Source organism: Podarcis melisellensis, assembly GCF_964234715.1.
Source record: "Podarcis melisellensis genome assembly, chromosome: 9".
In the NCBI taxonomy this organism is placed as follows: Eukaryota; Metazoa; Chordata; class Lepidosauria; order Squamata; family Lacertidae; genus Podarcis; species Podarcis melisellensis.
Genome location: NC_138541.1, coordinates 42904625 through 42927199, shown reverse-complemented (window position 1 = coordinate 42927199; position 22575 = coordinate 42904625). Strand labels below are relative to the sequence as shown.

At 40.3% G+C, this 22575-nt stretch overlaps 1 protein-coding gene across 7 annotated transcripts in view; it reads left to right on the top strand.

The window, feature by feature from the left end:
- Positions 1–22575, top strand: part of MARCHF1 (membrane associated ring-CH-type finger 1) — a 113619-nt gene that overhangs the window by 57441 nt on the left and 33603 nt on the right. For 6 of the 7 annotated variants that reach the window (XM_081926085.1, XM_081926081.1, XM_081926082.1 and 3 more), the window contains 3 exons: positions 10865–10915; positions 19858–19937; positions 20226–20975. In XM_081926085.1, the coding sequence (XP_081782211.1) occupies positions 10865–10915; positions 19858–19937; positions 20226–20975 (881 nt within the window). The remainder of the gene's footprint in view (positions 1–10864; positions 10916–19857; positions 19938–20225; positions 20976–22575) is intronic. The other variant, XM_081926086.1, reaches the window with a different exon arrangement.

Genomic DNA, 22575 nt, shown 5'->3' with positions numbered 1-22575 from the left:
TTCATGACTTCTCTGCTAGGGAGAGACCGAAATATCTGAGCTCTAGAATTTATGCCATCACTCTTTGCCTTGGTCTCTCACAATCAATAATTTTGTATTGAACACAGTTTATATGAACCTGGGCAGAGATTATTCCAAACTCAGATTGTATTTTCGTATTAAAACTTTTTTTCTATAGCTTCTTTAGCTGATCAAGTATTCATGGCAATTTATTTTACAATCCATGTATTTTCATATAATTATATCATCACTTATCTTACATGATAAATGGGCATTATAAGACAGTTTACTTTCCATCTCAAATGACTTAAGAGGTGTGTTACCTGTCCGTTTTTTCTATGAGACTAAGTTTCGATGCAGTTTGTGGTGGAAGTCAGTTTTCTTCTGATTGTTGCCATAAAATGTTTCCAAACCTCAACAAAAAAATTTCCTCTTCAGCATCAAGCATTATTAGCTCCCAAAATGTGTAAGGTTTACAATTAGTTCAGTCATTTTGTAGAGTTGGTTTTTTATTTGAATTGATCTGTAGAGCAAAGATATTTTTGTAGATAAAAAAAGTTAAGTAGATTGAAAAGCCTGGAAAAGAGGAGGCGTATCTTCAAATATCTAAAGGGCTGATACATGGATGATGGAGCAAGCTTGTTTCCTTTGCTCCAGGGGGTATGACCCAAATTAATGGCTTCAAGTTACAAGAAAAGAGATTCTGACCAAACATCAGAAGGCACTTTCCAGTGGTAAGAGCTGCTCGACAGTAGAACCAAGTCCACTGGAAGGTGGTGGACTCTCTTTCCTTGGAGGTTTTTAAGTAGAGGTTGGATGGCCATTTGTGATGGATGCTTTAGTTGAGACTCCCACATTGCAGGGCACTGACCCATTTGATCCTCTGGGTCCCTTCTGACTCCACAGTTCTATGATTCTGTGATTCAGTGTTTGGTATTTTCTTGCTGCTTTTATATTGCTGGTTTCAATCAGTGCTGTTAGCCTCCTTCACTTGCTTGCTCTTTCCATTGCATATATTCCTTATATGTTTGCGGAAAAGCATACCAACAAAACATTTTGGAAAAAATTATAATATACTTTTAAATAAATGTAAAATATACAGTGAGCACCTGTAAATTGATAAACATCTCTGGCAACTGTAAACGTATTCACTCAACAGCAAGTTCCAGTCCTCCAAGTCCTTCATCTCCCTCTTAGGGCTCCTCTCCACTCTTTCTTACTAACTTTTCTCTCAATGAATTCTTGTTTAGGACCCAGACAAAGAGCTAAACCCTTCCCCTACTAGGCTCCAGATAAAATGAGCAGTACTAGATCTTATCCACTCCCCGCTTCACCATCAATTAAATTACCCATTCTTCCAACCTCACCCCTATAGTATGCAGCAAGGACACTTCTTCCTGATCCTCCTCCACATAAAGGGAATGCTCCAGTCTGTCCAGAGAATGAAAGATCAGGCTAACACACAAAAGATACAATGTGACAAAAGATAAAAATCAACTGGTCAGTTCCATGTACTGCATGGCTAATGGAAAAGACACATAAGGTAATTGTTTCCTGAAAGCTTTTATCTGTAAACTCGGAATAAATGGAAGACTGTCATCTAAAGGACAGTGGATTGCTGATTTGATCTTAAGCCTCATGTCTCTTTATATTAGCATATTCAGATTAAGGCTCCTTAAAATGCAATAAGTCAGCAAAGACAATTTGTGAAACCCATCTTATGACATGTAACTTTTTGCAACTTTTTTCTGATACAGGTGAGCTATGCGATTGTTAGATTTTATTTCAATTAGAAAATGTTATATAGTTTTTAATATTGCATTTTGCACAAAACATGTGTTAATATAGTAGGTATGCCTCCTGTTAAAGACACTATTTGCAATTTAGCATAATTTTCAATTCCTTATTAAACTGAACAATCTGGTTACCATATTCAATTTTCCCCAAGCTGTTTTGTATTCAGTTGTATTCTGTACAAAAATAAGCTTTTAAAATAGAAAACAGGAAAAATATTGTACTTAAGCAAAACTCCCCCAAAGCCTGATTATTAAATTCAATTAATAATCAATAAATAAGAATCAATTAATAAATGTAAATCATTGCAGAGTTGTAGAGCAGCCACATGTTTCATCACCTGATCTTAACACTCGATTGGGAGCTGCCCAGAGTGGCTGGGGAAGCTCAGCCAGATGGGTGGGATATAAATAATAAATTATTATTATCTTTGACTTTGCCTGCCAAGCTAGTTGGTTTGCACAGCTAAGCCATGATTTCCTGGACTATGTGTTTACAGGCAATAAACCATAATGTGTCTTAACCATGGATTGTTTGAACACCCTACTCCATAAATTCATTCAGCTATAAAGACAAGAGGCAAGAGTAGCTGGAAAGCAAAACAAACATTGGAGGGAAATATGACTTATTTCTCCAGTCATCTGGAGACAACCTGTGTTTAACTTGTGGTTTCTTAAACAACTCATGTCCTTAGTGTTATGTGCAAACCAGGCCACAGAGTGGCCTCTTTCTTTTCTCTGAAGTTGAAGAAATGACAGCTAGGTTTCTCCTCCTCCTGACTGATCTGGTATCGCTGTTGCACAGGCAGAGAGGAGAGAAACCCTCTCATTTTCTCTCTACCCAGGCTATCCTCTGCTGCTTTTGATTGAGGGTGGTGAGTATTTTTCAGTACATTTGTGTATAAAGTAGAAAGTTGTCACTATGCCTCCAGTCTATCTATTTCAACAACTTATTTCTCAATGAATATAGGAAAGCAACTGATGTTTGATGTGGTGTTACCCTCATTGATGGGTTGTGCTGCAAGGCTCCATAGCAGGGATGGGGAATCTTTTTGGTCTAGTGGGCCTGATCCTTATTGGACCCTGACAACAGCCCTACACTTAGAACTTCCCAAGCCACAAACATGGGGCTGACAGAGTTGCTTTATATAGGGATTAGCTGCATTATTGAATTCCTCACGGAGACCTTGATCATGTAGCCAATGTAATGGTCATGTAACCTGCCCCATACCCGATGACGCAAATGATGTCAGATGTTAGGAAGTTGAGTATGGGGAAAACAGCCTTGTGGGTCAAATTTGGCCCATGGGTCAGAGGTGCCCCATCCCTAACTTTCAGTCCTGTGTGGTCCACACAAAATTGAGGCTGAATGTGTCTGTAACAGTGAGCACTGCATTGTGCAACTGTGTCAAGTGATCTATGCCCGGCCTAGATGACAAGGTGGTGTTGTGTGGTTTTAAGTGGATGCAACAAGAATGCCACTAAGATTACCAAAACATTTTTTATTTTATTTTTTAGCTAGACAACTGCTTTGTGGAGTTACTGTGCTAGCATCTGACACTTGATCACTTGATCAAAACCTAGCCCAGACCAGCTCAGGAAATCTCCCAAGTCTAAGGAAAGGCTACATACTAGAGTGCACTTGTATTATGAATCCTACTATGTTCTGGAGATATGGAAAGGAATCACATAGGCCTTCAGCATATTCTTCCTCTGCCCCTTCCTGCAAGCACAAAGGGAAGAGATTTCAAGTTTCTTGTTAGTGAGAAACCAGTTTCCCTTTGCATCTTAGCATGGCAAACTGTGGCCTGGGCAAACACCCTTTGCCACATCAGCACACTTCCAATATCCCCATGGTTTGCTCTCCTGTCTGAATGGATTATCCCATAGTTCAGTTACAAAAGAGCTAGAAATCCATCAGCTAAGGATTTCTACTAGAAAGGATTCTAGTAGAAATAAAGGCTATATTCACTTAACCAGCAAGATGAAGACTATCAAAATGTAAGCATCTACTATGAACATACTATCAGAATGTCTTAAAAGTTTTATTTCATTGATTTTTGGAGGGTTGCAGACATCTTGTCATTAAGTGTAATCTCACAATGAATAGCTAATCATTGCAGCTTTATATTTCTGCATTATGCCAGTTGCACAGGAAAAAGAAAAAGAGGAATAACCTTGGACACAGTAGTTTTTATTGGTAGAGAATATAACCTGTTGTCATGGAGATCAGCATGGAGCTTGCTTATGTGAGATGTTTGCTGCCATAGCTCTATAAAAGCAGCATCTTAATGGAGAGTGAGGTCAGTGTTTGATCATAATAAAGAGCTTTCATAGGCCATAGAGAGGGAGAAGAGGATACTTTTATTTGCATTTACCCTTCAAGCATTCACTTTTCAAATTCCATATACAGTGGAACCTCGGTTTTCAACCATCTCGGAAGTTGAACATTTCAGCTTTTGAATGCCGAAAACCCGGAAGTAACTGCTTCAGTTTTTGAATGATTTTCAGAAGCTGAATGTGCCACACAGTTTCTGTTTTGAGTTTCCCTATTGTATTGAGGCTTCTGCTTTCAGTTTTCGGTTTTCGAACGTTTAGGACAGGCATAGGCAAACTCAGCCCTCCAGATGTTTTGGGACTACAACTCCCATCATCCCTAGCTAACAGGGCCAGTGGTCAGGGATGATGGGAGTTGTAGTCACAAAACATCTGGAGGGCTGAACTTGCTGATGCCTGGTTTAGGAAGTCGAACGATCTTCTGGAATGGATTATGTTCGAAAAACGAGGTTCTACTGTAAAATGTACCCTTTCATGAATATTTTTGGCGTCCAGGTATTTCCTTTTTTTAAAAAAAAGTTGCTGTACCTTTACTGGTCAGCCATTGGATGGATGCTATAGAATATTTAATTTATTACATTTAGAATTCTTAGAAGCTTCCACCAAGGAGCTCATGGTGGAAGCTTCTAAGAATTCTAAATGTAATAACTTAAATATTCTATAGCATTCATCCAATGGCTGACCAGTAAAGGTACAGCATTCATTACCTCACTCCTCATTTTATTCCCACAACAATCCTTCAATGTGATGACTGACCCAAGGTCTCCCAGTGAGTTTCATGGCAAATGAAATTTGTTTTTGGAGCAAAATGCAGAATATCCAAATAAATACAGCTGACAGGGCAAGTAAGATCCGGTGTTCTATTGTATATAAATTTGGCATGCAACAATAACCAGTTTGTGCAGTGGGAAAATAGCTACTGCATCTATTTTAATATATACAATTGGTAGACATAGAGTAGGAATGTGGCTCTCTCTGCAACTTGATAAAATTTAGCAATAGTGCTAAAAGAGCTATTGGCCTACAAAACATATTATTGAAGGAAAGTGTTAGGTACAACAAAACCTATTCTTGTAGTTATTTTACACTTTATGCTACATCAACATATAAGGTGCAGAAGTAACAGCCATTTCTTTTCAGCTCTCTGATTTCCAAGACTCTTACTCGCAAATTTGCTTTTTTCTAAAAATGATTTCATGGAATGAATTGTGACCCCCACGGCTTCTGTAAAGCAAATCTGCTCTGCTGTCATCCACTACCAATGTGCTTGGAGTAAGTCCTACCCAACTCAGGGGGACTCATTTTTGAGTAGTGTGCAGGAATGTACTGTTAGGACGGTACAAAAAAGATCCACATTTTATGTGCTGTAAATAAAATAAACAAGGTTGTTTTCCAGCTCTGTACTAATTGAGGCACCTCTGTTCTGTGTATTTAATTAATGTACTTTTCTTTCTGAAATGCGTTTGGCTGTTTGTCAAGTACTTGGCTACTCTTTCATCTTGGATGTTAATTGACTGTTGTCTGCCAATTAGCATGGCCTGATGGATTTCCTTGCGAGCTATTCTGGCTCCCAAATAATTCAATTTGTCTTCTAAATTAACGAATCTAAACATTTATATTTTGTAGATAAATCTCTGCTCCACTAAGAACAGAGCTAGATGAAGTTCTGTCACAACTCCCACCGCACTGCCACCAGATCGTAACGAACTACCCCCATCTCCGACACAATTGTTTTATTATTATTATTGTTGTTGTTGTTGAAACACAATTCAGCTGTTTTGCTTTCTCTACTTCAGGCTGAAAACTTTTACTTATCTATCCAACCCTTTTACTCCTGCCACTTTCTATAAATACAAAGTCAAAGCCTTGGTTTACCAATCAGTAGCTATGCATAAGAGTGGTACAAAGCAGTGGAAAGCTTCACAAAATATATTTTACTTTAATTAACAATGTAAAAAGATGGTAATACTAATTCATATGTTGAACTTTACTTGGATACTGTTTCGTTAACTAAAAGGCTTACGCACTATAACATTTAAGAAGACTATTCTAAGGGATTCAATTCCTCACCTATAGGCATTGAGGACTCTACTTGCAGTCTTCACTCAGGTCCACAGCCGCGTCTATCAGGCTTCTATCAGGACTTTTGCTGTAATCTTCAGTGCCAGCAAACTCTGCTTCGTCAGGTACTCAGCAACCCTACTGAATTGGTCTTAGTACTTTCTCGAAGGCTGCCTCTGGGGCAGTGACTTTCACCCAGAGACCTCCTCAGCTTCTTTGAGTCATTTCAGTTGTTGGCTTCTGTCAGGCATCTCAAACCTCTAAGCCTTTATGTTCTCTGCTTAGCGTCAGGTTCCAGCTCTACTGCTTCTGTCCTTTTCTTTGCTCACTTATTTACTGTGACAGACCCACCAACTGACCTTGACTGTGGCTTGAGATTGCCTTTTTATTTCCCACCACTCATTCCAATTTGGGTTGAATTCCCTTTCCCCATCAGGTTCAATGAGAGGAGACAAAATATCCACTGATTAGAGGAATCAAATCCTACCAATTTTCAGTTGCCTGTGGCTGTATATACTTTTATGAGTTTTTTTTGGGGGGGAGGGGGAAGTAGACTGTTTGCAAGACCCTTTCTAACCCCTAGAGAGCAACTAAGTTTGTTACTGGTATGAGCTTTCGTGTTAGCCACCTGCTGATCTCCTGTTGATCTCTTGCATATAAAAGTCAAGACAGTTTATATGCTGTGTACCCTTTACATTCAGTTGTGTGAATTCCCTTACACATTTCTTCAAACCAAAACTTTACTTCAGAAATAGAATTTTTAAAAGCTTTAAATAAGGAAAGAAGAAATGGAACAGACATGTGCCTTTCATTCTTTCTTATATGTTTCGTATGCTGCATTTGAAGGTTAAAAAAGGTAGAGGGACCCCTGACCATTAGGTCCAGTCGTGACCGACTCTGGGGTTGCGGTGCTCATCTCACTTTACTGGCCGAGGGAGCCGGCGTACAGCTTCCGGGTCATGTGGCCAGCATGACTAAGCCACTTCTGGCGAACCAGAGCAGCACACGGAAACGCCGTTTACCTTCCTGCCAGAGAGGTACCTATTTATCTACTTGCACTTTGACGTGCTTTCGAACTGCTAGGTTGGCAGGAGCAGGGACCGAGCAATGGGAGCTCACCCCATCACGGGGATAAGAACCGCCAGCCTTCTGATCGGCAAGTCCTAGGCTCTGTGGGTTAACCCACAGCGCCACATGCGTCCCTATTTGAAGGTTAAATGTACTTTAATCAGAATGGGAAGAAGGAATACTAATCAAAGTGCCTAAATTTGATTGAGATACTGGAAAAAAGGATGATAAAAGATGGTAGTTGTGAGCCTCATTCTATAGATTTTCCTGGTGTAAAAAATTACCTATTCTCCTTTGTGGTTTGGAAAGGCGGTGACAGCATCTCTTTATTTCTGCTTCTTTCATATCTCTAGATTTTTTCTTTTTTTTAAAAAAAAAACACCCAATAGAACTTAGTATTGAGTGAGGCTTTGTTTTTATATACACTGGCCCTTGTCATAATTTTATTTTTGTTACATGCATAACTTTTACACCAGCTTTTCATAACAGTTGCTCATTTATTTGACATTAACATGCCCACTTCTCTAGAAATTGATACATACTTTCCAAAGAAGCAACCATGTTAATACTAACATATTGCCACTAACTTTCTAAAGCAGAAATAGGAGTTCTAAAACAAAATCATTAAATGTTGAAGAGGACTATAGGCTTCTGTTGGGAGTCAAGGTGGAAAACATTAAATCTCAAGCAAGCTGTGTGATATATTTGTGCAGCCAGGAAGTCACGGACTGAGAGCCCAGCAAAATCCTTTATAGATAAAATTGCTAGGTGTTTTTTCTCTTCTTTCTAGGACCTACCTTCTTATATCTGTGTGACATTCATCACATGATGTCATACACATCTTCCAACGCCATGCAGGCCAGACTGACATGGTGTAGCGGACATGGTGTAGTCTGCACTGGCCTGTGCAGTGATGGGAGATTCAGCACAGGCCAGTTCAGCCTTCTACTAGGCCATGCAAGTCCCCCTGGTGTCAGGAGATGCTACAGGGACTGGCTTGGGCTGGTGCGATGTTGCACCAGCCTGTGCAACATCTGCTGACACCATCTGAGCCAGTGCAGCTTTCAGCTAGGCCTTACGCCTGGCTGTGCCGGTCTCCCTTGCGCCTTGAATATTTGGGAGGCTGAGCCCTTTGCTAAGGAATATTGAAGGGGCTGACGACATCTCTGCCCCCTAGAGTTGGCATGCCTGACTCTCATGTATAGCCTGCGAATTGTGCTTGGAAACATATAAATGGTTTTAATTATAAAAGCATGCTTTATCTGACAGGCTAGTGTACCTTGTACATGTTGCACAGCAACTTGAACATGTTTGCAGGCTGGGGGTAAAGGAAACAACAAAAATATACTTTGCTGTTCATACCTTTTGTAAAACTGTAAATGAATACTCAAGCTTCCTTAGCCTTAACCTAGTATTAAATGTTGGTGCACTCTCACATGCTATTAATGATTTCCAGGTACAGTGGTACCTCTGGTTGCGAACGGGATCCGTTCTGGAGGCCCGTTCACAACATGAAAAGAATGCAACCCGCAGCGGTGCGTCTGCGCACGCAGGGGTTGCAATTCACCGCTTCTGCACATGCGTGTGACGTCATTTTGCACTTCTGCACATGTGTGAGTGGTGAAACCCGGAAGTAACCCTTTCCAGTACTTCCGGGTCGCCGCAGAACATAACCTGAAAGAATGTAACATGAAGCGGACGTAACATGAGGTATGACTGTAATTTAGGCATGAGCAAAGAAGCAACAGAAGGTGACTGTGACATGCTCAGACAAGTCAAAAACTAAGTTGTTACTTGGATGCATTGATTAATGTTGTAGGAAACTAAAGAAACATTCCAGAGCTGAATAAGAGATACGTCTGATGGGGAAAATATAGAAATAGTACTGTATTTTATTCTGTTGCCATAGATGTTCGTAACCTAAATGCGCTTGACATATGCCTTAGCAATTAGCAAGTAACGTCTGTAAATACATTAATATTTATGGCAGGATCTTTACATATGCATTGTGAAATGAACATAATTTTGCTCTTTTTTGTGCATAGGCTTTAGCTTAGCAATTCTAACTGAAGTATTGTGTGGAGACATGGTGAGCCACTGATTGCAGCTCTATCTCTGCTTGTACCAGTGGTCCAGTTATGTTTTTAAAAGTACACAGAAAAGTCCAGTATGCACCTCTCCCACCCATTGTGCCGACAACCATTTTTAGATATTCTCCTCTACTTTCCCCCACCTCCCCGGCTTTTGCATCTCTGTCCAATTTTCCAAAGAACAAACTTGGCTGTAGTTGGGTTCACTTGTTTCTCCAAGGACAAAATTGTAGGTCATCCAACTATGATCTGTCCTACTAAGATGGTTTCCCTCTCAGAACATCACCACCTTCTCTTTTTTTGCTGCTTCTCAGGATGAAAAGAAATAGGGGCTTCATAGTTGAGATATTGCAGGGTGTTGTTGTCTAGAATCCTTACTGGAAACATGACAAATTCAAGCTTTGCTTGATGGTTGGTATCCCTCAAGGACTTAATCATTGGCAAGTTTCTGTAATATATGCCTACTTGTGTTGGGAGTTAAGTACCATTCAACTAGGAGGCATCTTTCTGCTGACCTGGGCATAACTACTGCTTAAGCCAGGGGTCAGCAAGCTTACCGCACCTCGAGCTGGTGTCTCCAGCGCTGATCATGCGGAGGAGTGCGTGCCCATGTGCATGCGCACACATTATTTCCAGCGCACTTCCGGGGCGGAGGAGCACAGGAAATAGCTTGTGCACATGTGCACAGGCCTCCTCTGACCCAGATATGCACCGGAAATAATGCTTGCGCATGTGCACAAGCTATTTCTGCTGCCCCTCCGACCCACGCAGCACAGCGCCGGTAAGAGCGGGTGGCGGGGGTCGCCGTGGGCTGGATAAACGAGTCCCTTGGGCCTTATCTGGCCCGCGGACCTTAGTTTGGGGACCCCTGGCTTAAGAAATACTTTCCTTTAACTCCTTGTGTCTGTGTATGTATATTATACATAACAATATCTAGCTGAGTTTTAGCGTCAGGCTCCATTCATATGAGTCAAGATAGTTTTATGCCTAGATGTACATGGTTTTCTTTGATTTGTAAATACGCTTTAAATATTGTTGGAAAATGTCTAGGATACATAGCTAGTTCTTCCTCATGTTCTTGGTGGCATCCCACATATAGTGCCTGCAGCTGTGCAGAGCAACATTCAGAAGCTACAGAGACTGTCAGCTTTCTCTCTTTCCCAGATTTGACATTTATTAAGTAATTTTAAACAATGGCTAGAAACCAAAGAAATGCATAACTAGTTCCACATGCCCTAAGGGGCTTCTAACTTCCTTTCTTGGACAACAGATTGTGGGGATTTTTAAAATTATGATTAAAACATAAAGATCTGCTGTGGAAAGAAGAAATAACTAAAATTCCTGAGGTCTTGAGCTTGCTTAAAGTACTTCTTTGGATACCAGCTGGTAATCCTTCAATGACATGAACTTTGTAGATTTTCAGATGCTGAGAGTTAAAGCAAAAGATAATGCTGTGCAAATTTTAATTTTCTGGTTTAGACAGAAGCTAAGCAACCTTTACTATTCTTTTTACAGAATGAGAAATCTCCAGGCCGCTCAACAAGCCGCTCAAGTAACATTTCAAAGGTAAGTTACGAACTACTCTCAGGCAGACCTGCTGTGACATATACTGTTTTTGCTGTAATCTGAGGCACACTTACTTGGGAGTGAGTCCCATTGAATACAGTAGAACGTAAACATGAGTATGATTCGGCTGCATTTTTAAATGGGCTTTGTAATACTTTGAGTATGTTTTCATTTAACACTAAACTGTGGTTTAGCATTACAAGAATGAACTGAAGCAAGCCTTGATCGCAGACACCTCTCCCATGCCCTCTATTCCTCTCAACAAGGAGAAAGTCTGGAAGCTTCTCTTTTGCTGTGTTGTCTAAATAGAAAACTGTGGTTAACCTCAACTATGGTTTGCTCAAGTGAGCTATAAACTATGGTTTGAAATTGAATTGTTTCAGCAAACCATAGTTAAAATTAACCATATTTTGTCCCAGTTCAGATTTCATGAAAAGCTGTGGTTAATTTAAAACAGAAGTGAAAGCTTCCCAATACCTTCTTGTGGCTGCACTGGAGAAGGGAGTATGCATGCCTAAGAATCACTATGGCTTGCTCTCATAGTACTAAACCAAGGTTTTGCCTTAAACTCCTCTCCCCACCCAAGGCCAAGATGTGTCACTCTGGAAACAAGCCACATCTCACTGAAGTCAACAGTATAAAGTCCATTGGCTTCACTAGATCTGAATATTGCTCTCTCAAACTTTCCGTTCCCTATATGTGTGTGTGTGTTTGTGTGTCTAAATTTATTTTGCATACTCTTGACAAATTGCCTTCCATATATTTTCACATTTCAAAAGCAGGTTGAAGATATAGATATTCAGCCTGCTCCATAATGTTTGTGGTGCCAAGAGCACAGGAGATTATGGAAGGAGATTAATAAATTTTATAATAATAGTCATTTGGAGCATGAAAATCAGATTAGGTGAAAACTCTGAATAAATGGAGAAAGAAATTGATTTCCTGAGTCTGAATGAATAAGGAAGAAATAGCTGCATAAACATAGTTGACCAAGCTGCTGAGCAAGATACGAGAAGGTGAGCACTACATCAGAGGGTAATATGAACAGTAACTTATTACACCTGAAGGCACGGTAGTTGCTAGGTGTTTGTGAAAGCAGCGGCATTCTAGAGTAAACCTGCCAACCTAGGCAAGCAATTGTAAATCTCTTTTCCTCCACCTGCCAAATTTACTGTTCCTCTTGATATTCATTTATACAGTGGAAAGACACATCAAAGAAGGGCTCAAACAATGTAGTGTTTTCTTTTGAATTACCTGCCAGCGGCAACTTCACACACAAACACACATAAAGGTTTCTGGTGGCAGTTTGTGAATCTGCACAAGTGACGGAAGGATGGGAAAGTGTCCACTTCTCCTGGTAATCGGCTGGTGTTTTGTTTATATGGATGGCATTTGTTACAGAAAATCCATGTTTCCCCCCTTTCTTTCAGGGGTGGGACATGCATCTCTCTGTCTCGAGGGGGGAAATACCGTACATTTTATTTCTCAAATATTTTTGTAGCTTTGTATGCATGCAGAGAGTGCTTGCCATAGTGATGAGTTCCAGCCTCCTACCTCATGTGCAGTTCCATGCATACATGTAGGAGAGGGGTTGGATCATTCCCTGACTGTCCTTTAGCTAAAACGGTGAGAGCAGGTGTACCATTTTGGAGGAAATTACCTTTTTTTGCAGGAGAATCTAGGAATTCTATCTAGAATTTCACATTAATTATTTTACATTTTAGTGTTGATTCTCCCAGCAGACGTTTCTATCTATTTCTACAGTGTAAAGCATGCTGCTTTTTTTTTTACCTTCTCTGTGTTTTCTTTCTAAGTGTTTAATTGCTTCTGAAATGTGTGAGTTAATATGACAATAACAATTTCAGAAGAATCTAGATTTGTTTCTTTTCGGTGTGATACAGTCCACTCTTTGTAATACGTTGGTGTGTGTGAGACTATCTGCTTGTATGGAAATGTTCACATATTTTATTTGAGGGTTCCCTGTCTTCTCAGTGAGAAGTATAAGCAATTCAAAGAGGGATTTATTTTTAAAAATGCTTCTTTTTTAATGAATGGTTAGCATAGATCTGTACTGAATAGTTCTTGTTACAACCACATTCGGATGTGTGGGAGTGAAAGGATTTCTTTGAAGACTGATTCTCTTCATCGCACATATTTAAAATTTAGCACATAGTAAAAAGAACGAGTCGCTTTGTTCTAAACTGATCCATTGTCAGTTGGCCACAAATATGAGCTTGGCATTTAATAATCGGGTCGTCCCTAATAAGTAATAAAGCGAAAATATGATGTGCCAATAAAAGCCTGATGGAAATTTTTAGTTAAATGTTAACAGTAAAAAGTAGATAAAACTCAATCACAACCAAATAATCATCTGCTCCAGAAAGGCCGCCATGTGTATGCCACTTCCCGCTTTGGGTTGTTTTTTTGAAGGATGGGCAGGTGCTGTGACCTAAGGCCCCTCATACTCATGTCTCCCAGTTCGGAGAGGTGCAAGCGTCTCTAGTAGTGAACAAGCATGTTGGAGATTGTTTATTCCTTAAACTGCTCTAGGCATTTTCTCTTGCTTTTCATACTTAGAATTTTCTTTTTCCTCCCAAATAACACAGCAGGCATGGGTGTAGCGGGGTGGGGAGGGAGGGAAAATTGCCTCCTCCAAAAAAACAGTAAAAATACATAGCCAGCTGAAGTTATGGCCCCCCCTAACAAAAAGCCTGCCCCCCCCCCAAATCCTGGCTACACCAATGGCTGCAGGTCTGAGTCTGGTTATGCCCTAGTAAGATTTCAGAGTGTTTAAAATGGTTTGCAGCTTCAATGATTTAAACTATATTGGAACATTTTCAGTTTGCTTCTGGATACACTTGATCTCTTTAAGCCGGTGGAAGTGAAGATGCATTTTAAAAAATTGCTATGCAGATTCAGTGACTTATTTAATCAGAAGGCATGGTAGATATTTATTTATAAATATAATGGTTGTGCAAGAAAAGCCTGTTGTAATTCATCTTGGCTTAGACACATCATCATCACACACACTAGGATATGATCTGTATAAACAACTAAAGGTTTGGTATGTGTGGACTTTCCAAAGAGGCATATGCAAACATAATGCATTCCTATGTAACAATTAACCATACTATGCTTGTTTTTAAACAGGGTAATAAACAGATGTTTATTAAATTGAGCAACTGACTTGCACATACCAAAATTGACTTGCTAAAAGCTATAACAATATTACTGAGTACATCTGTTAAAAGGAAAATGAAAGCCAAGAATGTCTTTGTAAACATGCCCTTATTCCTCTGCACAGTCATATTGACCTCAGTAGAATAATTTGCCTTGATTTCTGTATTCATATCTTCAAATCAGTACTTTTTACTTCCAGTATTTTAGTACCTTTCAGCTAAGTATGTGAATTGCTTCACAGCCATTCCCCTTAATTATTATAGAGGGAGGCGTTTCTGATCCTGATTAGATATGATGTAGTTAGCCATCCTCATCAGCATATGTGCCAAACTCTCAGTAAAGGTTTGGAAAATACCACCACAGCCCTCTGATTTTGACTTCTAGTATTACACAAATATGATGACATTTATATGGACAATTATTTCAACAATCTTGTCTGTGAATGATGCTGACTGGAGAAGAGCTTGTTACTATGGCAGCTAATGCTGTTCTAGGACACATCGCATTCATTGTGTTGGAAGGAACCCACCCCTTTGCTGTCACTAATGTTGCAAGTGAAAGCATTACAAGTTGGGGGGGGGGAGAGAAATGAGCTACATTTCAAACTTGCTGGTGAGGACTGGCCAAAATGAAGAGTGAAAACTCAAAACTTAAGTTATGTAGAAATGAAAAGCTGTGATCTAACGTGTCAGCCATGGAATGAATGACTATACCTGACATCTCCTTCTTACATGCCAGAATAAAAGACACTAACTCTGAAACTGAACTTGGTGTAACTGACGGCCTTGCTTTTGGATCATGTTTTGGCGAGGCTGAAAATGATGTGCCAATTTATTTGCAGAGTGTTTTACTAGTGTCACAATTCTGTGGAGTTGTCTATATATTTCGTGACCATAAATTATATCCCATGCTTCCATGCACTCAAGGTGGCTGAAGCTTTCCCTACTGCCTAGTTACGGGAGCATATAGTGGTTTTGTTTTATTTGTTTATTGGTTCATAAGAAAAAACTCCAGAATCCAGAGTTTTTAAGGAAGATGGCAGATATCCCATAGGAGGAATTGATCTTTGAGAGATCAATTCTAACCCCTGAGCCCTACTCTTCGCTGTGTGTGTGTGTGTGTGCATGTGTGTGCGTGTTTGTGGTGGTGGTAAGATATGGTGGAGATATCCTTCCACCTGGCACTGGTGATCTCTGCCTGCCTGGGAGGTGAGGGGTGTCTGCAGCCAAGGTTGAGGACCCTACTGCACCCACCAGTGGCATAGGCAGTCAACAGGCAGCCACTAATGGTGTTCCCACCACCGTAGCTGATGTAAGGCCCCCAAGAATGGCGTTGGGGCAGAATTGGACCAGCTTTGGATTTTCTGGATCCTAAACTATTCCAGCAGCCAGAGTGTCTTCTCTGCTGTGGCAGCCTGGAGCTGGCACACCAGAATTCACAAATAGCCCCCTTCACACGCACATATTCTGCCCTGGCCGGCTCAAGTAGCAGAACTCCAGATGGAGCAGTAACTCCAACACACCACTAGCTGGGAATTAGGATGCAACCTGCCCCGTGTAGTGGGCAAGCAGGGATGATGAATTCCACTCATGGCCACTGGGGATCTAAGCTCCTATTGCTTCTGCACCTCACCCTTGATCAGAACAATTCGCCAGGATTTTGTTTTAGTTTTTTGAATGGGGACAGCAGCATTGCAGTGATCCATCTTAAGTGGGGTGGCGACCCAATTATGGTTCACGGCACATTTGTTGAATGCGAGTGCTCTAAAGCACCAAGTAACTGCTACGTTCTGACATAGTGACAAAAGAAACATTTCAGAAGGCCAGAACTAATCTGGTAGAATTGGTGCTGTTTCTGAGGCCTAGCTCTGCTCCCATAAAGAAATGCACTTTCTTGTTTATAAATATGTTGCTGCAAAACATAATTTTGTATTGCTGCCTTCAATTATGCTACTGAGACAATCTGCGTTGATGAGTTTTCTGCAGCTGTCCTCTGGTGTAACTTTTTCCCTTCATTTAAATAGCACTTTAAAATAAAGTATTTTTATGAAGTGTCTATTAAAGGAATTTGCCATTTGAAGTAATTATGCTGTCATAAAATGAAATAGAAGTCTTTTGTGTAGCCAATCAAGTAACAGCCTACAATCATGACGTGCTAAATGTGAGGTTGCGACAGCGAAGTTTTACATGTTAACTTTGCATATTAGTAGTTCTATATGTGCTGCACATATTTTCTAATTTTTTTCCTTTGATGTGACAATTGCATTAGAATTTATATTTTTTAAAAATCGTTTAATTTTGAATCATGTACTCAATGCGCTGTCTGACTAAATTGAACATGGTTTCTGCAGCTGTTTGTCATCCTCCAGGAGGGCAGTGAATATACAATCCTTGTGCCATGTTGTGTACTTGCTGTGTGCCATGTTATATACTTGCTTCCTCTGTACCATACTGACTACCAGCTGTGGAAAAATAATAAGTTTGGGAGGACGGCGGAGGGGGGAGATTATTGGTTTTGTCTCCCCCTTGTTTTCATTATGTATTTTGTGTTTTTATATATTTTTTATGCCTTTGAACCCCTCTGCAATCTTCAGATGAGGGGTGGTATACACATTTAACAAACAAACAAATAAATCTATTAAGATAAAATATGTATTTGATAGGTGTAAAGAGCCAAGAACGATGTTGCTTTTATTAGGATAACTGCAAAAGCTTGTAGATTGCAAAATTCCAAATAGGTAGTGGTGGGCTGCATGGATTGGTCCATTTTTACTCCAGCGTGCGGTCTGAATTTTTAAAGAATTCCTACCTCATAGAAAAGTAATAAAAGCATGCATGGGATTGCAACTTCTGTTAAGCTGAAGTGATTTTTATCCGGCAATGGCATGGATTTCCTCACCCAGGTCTATGCCCAGTACATATGATGGCTATTTAGGATGAAAAGGAAGCAGTTCCTTCCCAGCCCGCTTATAATAAAGCAATAAGTAGTCCAGAAGGCTTCAGGAGACAAAGTGGGTGTCCCAAATTACTTCAGTTAGCTTTGTTTCCAGGATGAAAACAAGCAACATAAAAATTGAATAAATATACATGAAATACACACACAAAAAGGCTGTGTTTATCTCTGGATACGCATGCCTAACTCCCGCATGAGTTACCGCAACTGATCACAGATGTTAAGAAAAGAAGGAATGCAATATGTGTCATATACCCACCAGCTGTGGCCAATATCTGCAGCAGGCATCTTTCCCCTAATGTTCCAATTTTGTAGTTCTTCTTACAGAAATGTTAATTAAAATATTTGCATATGGGAAAAAGAAAACCCTCAAGAACAAGAAATTATTCTTTCCTACCCCCTCCCAACATAGGTCTCGTTTGTACATTCTACTGCACAAAGTTTGATGTGACACATCTGACTGGCTGTGGGTTGTGTGTTAGGATCACCACAGCAAAGAAACATTATGCAATAAAGAATAGCAATCGAGCATACTCATTTAAGTTCTGTGTTTCTAAAAAGCAATAATGGGTCCCAAAATGTTCCAGGCTGGTTAAATTTATAATTGAATTATACTGTCATCTTTAGCCAGGCGACAATAAGCTTACAAAGTGTGGATGTCTCTTAAAAACTAACAGTGTAAACCTATGCATGCCCACTTAAAAGTAAGTTCTATTAATTTCAGTGGGTTTTACTCAGCCTAAAGGTCCCAGTGCACATTGTCACATGTAATGGCCCTGGATGTAGATACACATCAGCTGAGTTAGCATTGTGGTGTAAATGGAAATGAACATGCAGAGTGATCTGCATCTAAATTTATAACTCAGCCTGGTGAAAATCTGACTTTAGGCCAGCCCTACCATTGGGCAGCATGTGAGGGACATCTGAGGCGGTGGGTGCTGGTATATAAGGAGGAGCAGCAGTGGCAACCCCCCAGCTCAACTGTGCCTTTTGAGCCCTACTGGCCATTTCCCTCTATTAAGGGACATTTGTTGTTGTTGTTCAGTCGTTTAGTCGTGTCCGACTCTTCGTGACCCCATGGACCAGAGCACACCAGGCACTCCTGTCTTCCACTTCTTCCCACAGTTTGGTCAAATTCATGTTAGGAGCTCTTTGTTATTCTGACACTTGCTCTGTTATTTTAAAAGCGACAGATTTTGTGGAGTCTACAGAAAGTCTCTTCAGGGTCCAGATGTGGCCTGTAGATTAACCACACCCACTTTACACAAAGAAAATAATGGAGAAGACTTTTAGTAATGGACAGAGCCAGTGGTTAGTGTTGGGCTAGGACCTGGAAAACTAAGGTTCAAATCTCCACTCAGACATGAAGTTCACTGGATGACCTTGGGCCAGTCATAGTCTCTCAGCCAAATATACCTTGCAGGGTTGTTCTGAGGATAAAATGAGAGAGGGGGAACAAATCAATAATGGAGAGTGGGAGGTCCTTGGAGGAAGGTTGGTATAGAAATGTAATAATAATAATAATTAATAATAGAAATATTTTTAGGATTTTTTTTGTTCAAAATTAAGAAAAAAATATATTCCTGAGAGCTCTGAGGTAGATTTGTGGCAATACATGATTGTAAGGGTAGGGGAAATAGTGTTGTCTTTAACTGTAATACTTTGATTGTGAATCTTAGGATATTGTATAGGCCTGATTGTATTCGCTTTTGGTCCACTTCAACATGACAAATTTCCTACATTAAAAAGCATTTCAATGAAGTATTTTGCAACATGGGCCGATTATACATAAGAACATTGGAAGAGCCCTGCAGTCTGTTCCCACAGCGGTTAGCAAGATGCCTATGGGAACCCCACAAGCAGGATTTGAATGTCCTGGTTTTGTTCCTCAACAGCTAATATTCATAGGCATGTCTTCAGAGTAATGTGTATGTCCAATCATCACTTCAGAAACTGTTCATAATACTAAAGACATTCACATTGTCCCGTGAAACAGTGTGTGTTAAGCAGTCTTCTGTGCTATACCTCCAGCCAGAATACTGATTAATCACAAAGTTTATGCCAAGTTCAGAGCTTTAAGAGTAATGTAGCTGGTGCATAACATAAGCCTTCGGGTCATTAACAATTAAGCTAACTACAGAGTTTAGCTATGTGCAAAACTATATTGTTAGTAACCTTCTAGCTACTATGGAACAATCTTGTTTTCTAGCCAGAACAAGTCAACAGGTTTAGTCTGCAAATTGCTGTGGCTGCTTTATGATGGGACTCGCTCATACTGTGGGAGTGTTTTGCTTCAGATGTTTGGACACGTAAATAGTTTCTGAAAGTGAACTTGATTGCTCTGATGATGTTTTTAAAAATAGTATTTAAGCTTCATGTTGCTTCTGCCCTCCCACACTGCAACGGTCTGGCAGCCCTGCCTCAGCCCTTACTCAGCACAATATCAGTGCAGTTCACTTTGTTCCAGTAAGGAGCCTCATCGTTGTTGAAATTTGGCAGCTGTTGTTTCCTTCATGCTCTGTGCTCTCAGTAGACCCGACTGCAAAATGAAACCTTTAGCCTGCAGAAGTTTGTTCCTCAAACAAGATAAAATATGTATGTGGACTGCAACTGTAGCCCTTAGAACATTTAGTTCCTCAAAAGGGTTTTGCTTTTGCAGGCACTTCCTGTATTTTAGAAGTGCGTGGATGTGAAAACATCGTAAAGAGCTGCACAAGTTAACTTTTATTTTAATCATGTGGAAAAGCAGTAAAATATCGACTCTTTATTTCATTGATAAAGATTCCAAATTATCTAACTTCTTTCAACAGGCAAGCAGTCCTACCACAGGGACAGCACCCAGAAGCCAGTCACGGTTATCTGTCTGCCCTTCTACTCAGGACATCTGTAGGTACGTGATAAAAGAGTGGTCCTAATATGATTGATGCATAGTCTTCTTTATCTAATGAACCGTAGCTCTTGCTTTTGCCTAATCCCCCCCCCTCCATGGATTTACATTCAAATCTACTTTTGGTTTGTCATTTTCAGTGTTTTGTTATGTCTTTTCCATATCTTTTTTTTCTGTTTAAGTCATAATTATTTTTGTTTTCATTTCAAAATCCTGATTTGTTTCGTTTCTTTCTCTCTCTTTTCGTTTTATCATTTTCCATCCATCTCCTTCGCTTGCTGCTTTGTTTAGACCTCCCACCTTGCATGACATATCAGAAGATAAGTTTGAAAACTCGACCCCTGTCACGGTACTGAGTCCAGCTAGTAAAGAAACTGGTAGGAAACAAGTGAAGCGAAGGGTTAGGCGGAGGAAAGAGCCTGAGGAGAATGATGGGCATGCAGAAAAGCAAAAAAGAGAGAAGGGTGGCAAGTTGCACCCCAACATTGCAAATCGTGCATGGAATGCCTTGCGCAAAGTATCATCCGATTCATCATCTTCAGATGAGAACCACTGGGCCCTGGTTAGAAAGAGAGAGAGAGCCAACATGCCCAGGAGAATGAGAAGGCGGAGTACTTCAAACACTCGGACAGATGATTCTTCCAGGAAGAATGCCATTGAACTTGTAACTATGGGGACAGGTGGGGAAAAGAAGCAAGAGGAGAAGATTGAGCCTGAAGGCTGCACTCCTAGTCACCGCAGGAGAAGGATTTCACGGTGTAAAGAGACCTGCCGCTCACCGTCTTCTGTGGAGGCAAGGAGCTCCTTTAGACAAGGTGGGAAACACCAGGACAAGTGCAGCCGCAAGGATCCAGAGCCTTCAAGGAACATGAGACGAGTCAAAGCAAGCAAGGGTGAAAGTGGTTCAGAGAAAGGCCCAGACAGTGATATTTTGTCAGTTCCAGAAAATGGAGTACCTGCTGGGACAGGGCTTGCTGCATCGGCTGCTGTTCAGAAACCTGCGTTTTATGACGACTTGTCTGATGATTTCGAAGTGTGCAGGTTTGTCTTCTAATGCAAAAGGAATTTCTAAGTGCTCCTCCCTGATTCATACTGCTTTTAGTGTCTAGATACATAAGAACCATGCTTAGCAACTAAACAGCAGCAGGTAGTCTGGGTTTCATACAGACTTTAATCTTGGAATCACAAAAACCATCTTGAGACATGATATTGGGTCATTTTTTAAAAAGTTGTTAAAATGCAATAGGATACAGAATCCTCTTTCAGAGTGCTCCTTCTTTTATGTTGGGGTGGGATTTTTGAGACGCTGTGTGCATGGCAAGAACACTATTGCATTGAAAAGTATATGTTCTCCTGATGATATGAATTATAACCTACTTTCCTAGGCTTGTCATCAATCTATAGTTTTAAGTAGCACTATGCAAGTTATTATGCCTATATAATTATATGAACATAGGCATGATAGCTACAGTTCTGCCTCCACTGTAAGAGGCAATATGCTTCCGAATAACAGTTCCTGGGAATCAGAAGGGGGAAGAGTACTATTTCAGTCAGCTGCTGCTTGCAAAATTCTCATAGGCAACTGTTAGAACAGGATGCTGGACTAGCTGGTCCTTTGCCCCTGATCCAGTTACTTACTGTTGGAGATTTGTGATAATAAGCTTTCCTCCAGTTTTATTTATTCTAAAAAATTAAAATAAAATTCTATCCCACCTTTCTAGTCCCCATGTACTACACAAGGCAGCTTTCAGTAATTTAATGCAATTTCCAAAAAAAATACAGTTAATCAAACAATAAGCAACATTAAAATCCACTGAAAAGCAACAGCAGCAGATATCACAAGATCCCTGTTTTACTCCCTTATCATGCCGTAAATCGTCCATGTAATTATTGTGTGACTGGTCCTTACATGTTGCTAAAAGATCTGCTGGCTTTCTTTTGTGATGACCTAGGCAGAAGTGCGCATAAGTGGAATTGAAATGAGGAAATGTTTTGAGTCATATAAGTGGATAAGGCTCAAAATCAGCTGTTACTTTTTGGATGTAGAGATTGCACCAGTTGCCTTCGAAATATAGAAATTTGGCAAATGTGAAAATATCAATCAGTTAGAACTACTTTATATAAAGGAAAAACAGTTGCCTGATATATCTTATCAATAGTGCCTGTGCTAGAATCGGCTTTCCTTTTCCCCCAGACTGCAAGCAATTATGCTCTAGCTCAGGGCTGACTCACCTATGAGGCAAGATGAAGCGACTGCCTCAGGCAGCAGGATCACAGGGGCAGCAGATCCTGTTGTAGATCTTAGCCTGTCTTCTCCCTACAACCAAGACATAGGCATGATCAAAGCCTACCAAGTGAAGCATGACTTTGTTTTTATAACTCAGACCATGTGCACCTTTTGGGGCAATGTGATTTTTTTTAAAAAGGGGGCAGTTATGTGGGGCCTTGGAGCTACACCCACGAGGGACTTGTTCACAAAGCAGAGTTTTATGGGGATTTTGCATTTCATGGTGATTGCTTTAAAATGTGTTTTATGAGCCGACGGATTTAGTTGCATGCATCAGCCTGTGTACATAATTGAGTCACAGCTGTAATTTACTATAGTGTAAATATAGTAATGTCTACAGGAAGTGTGCAACTA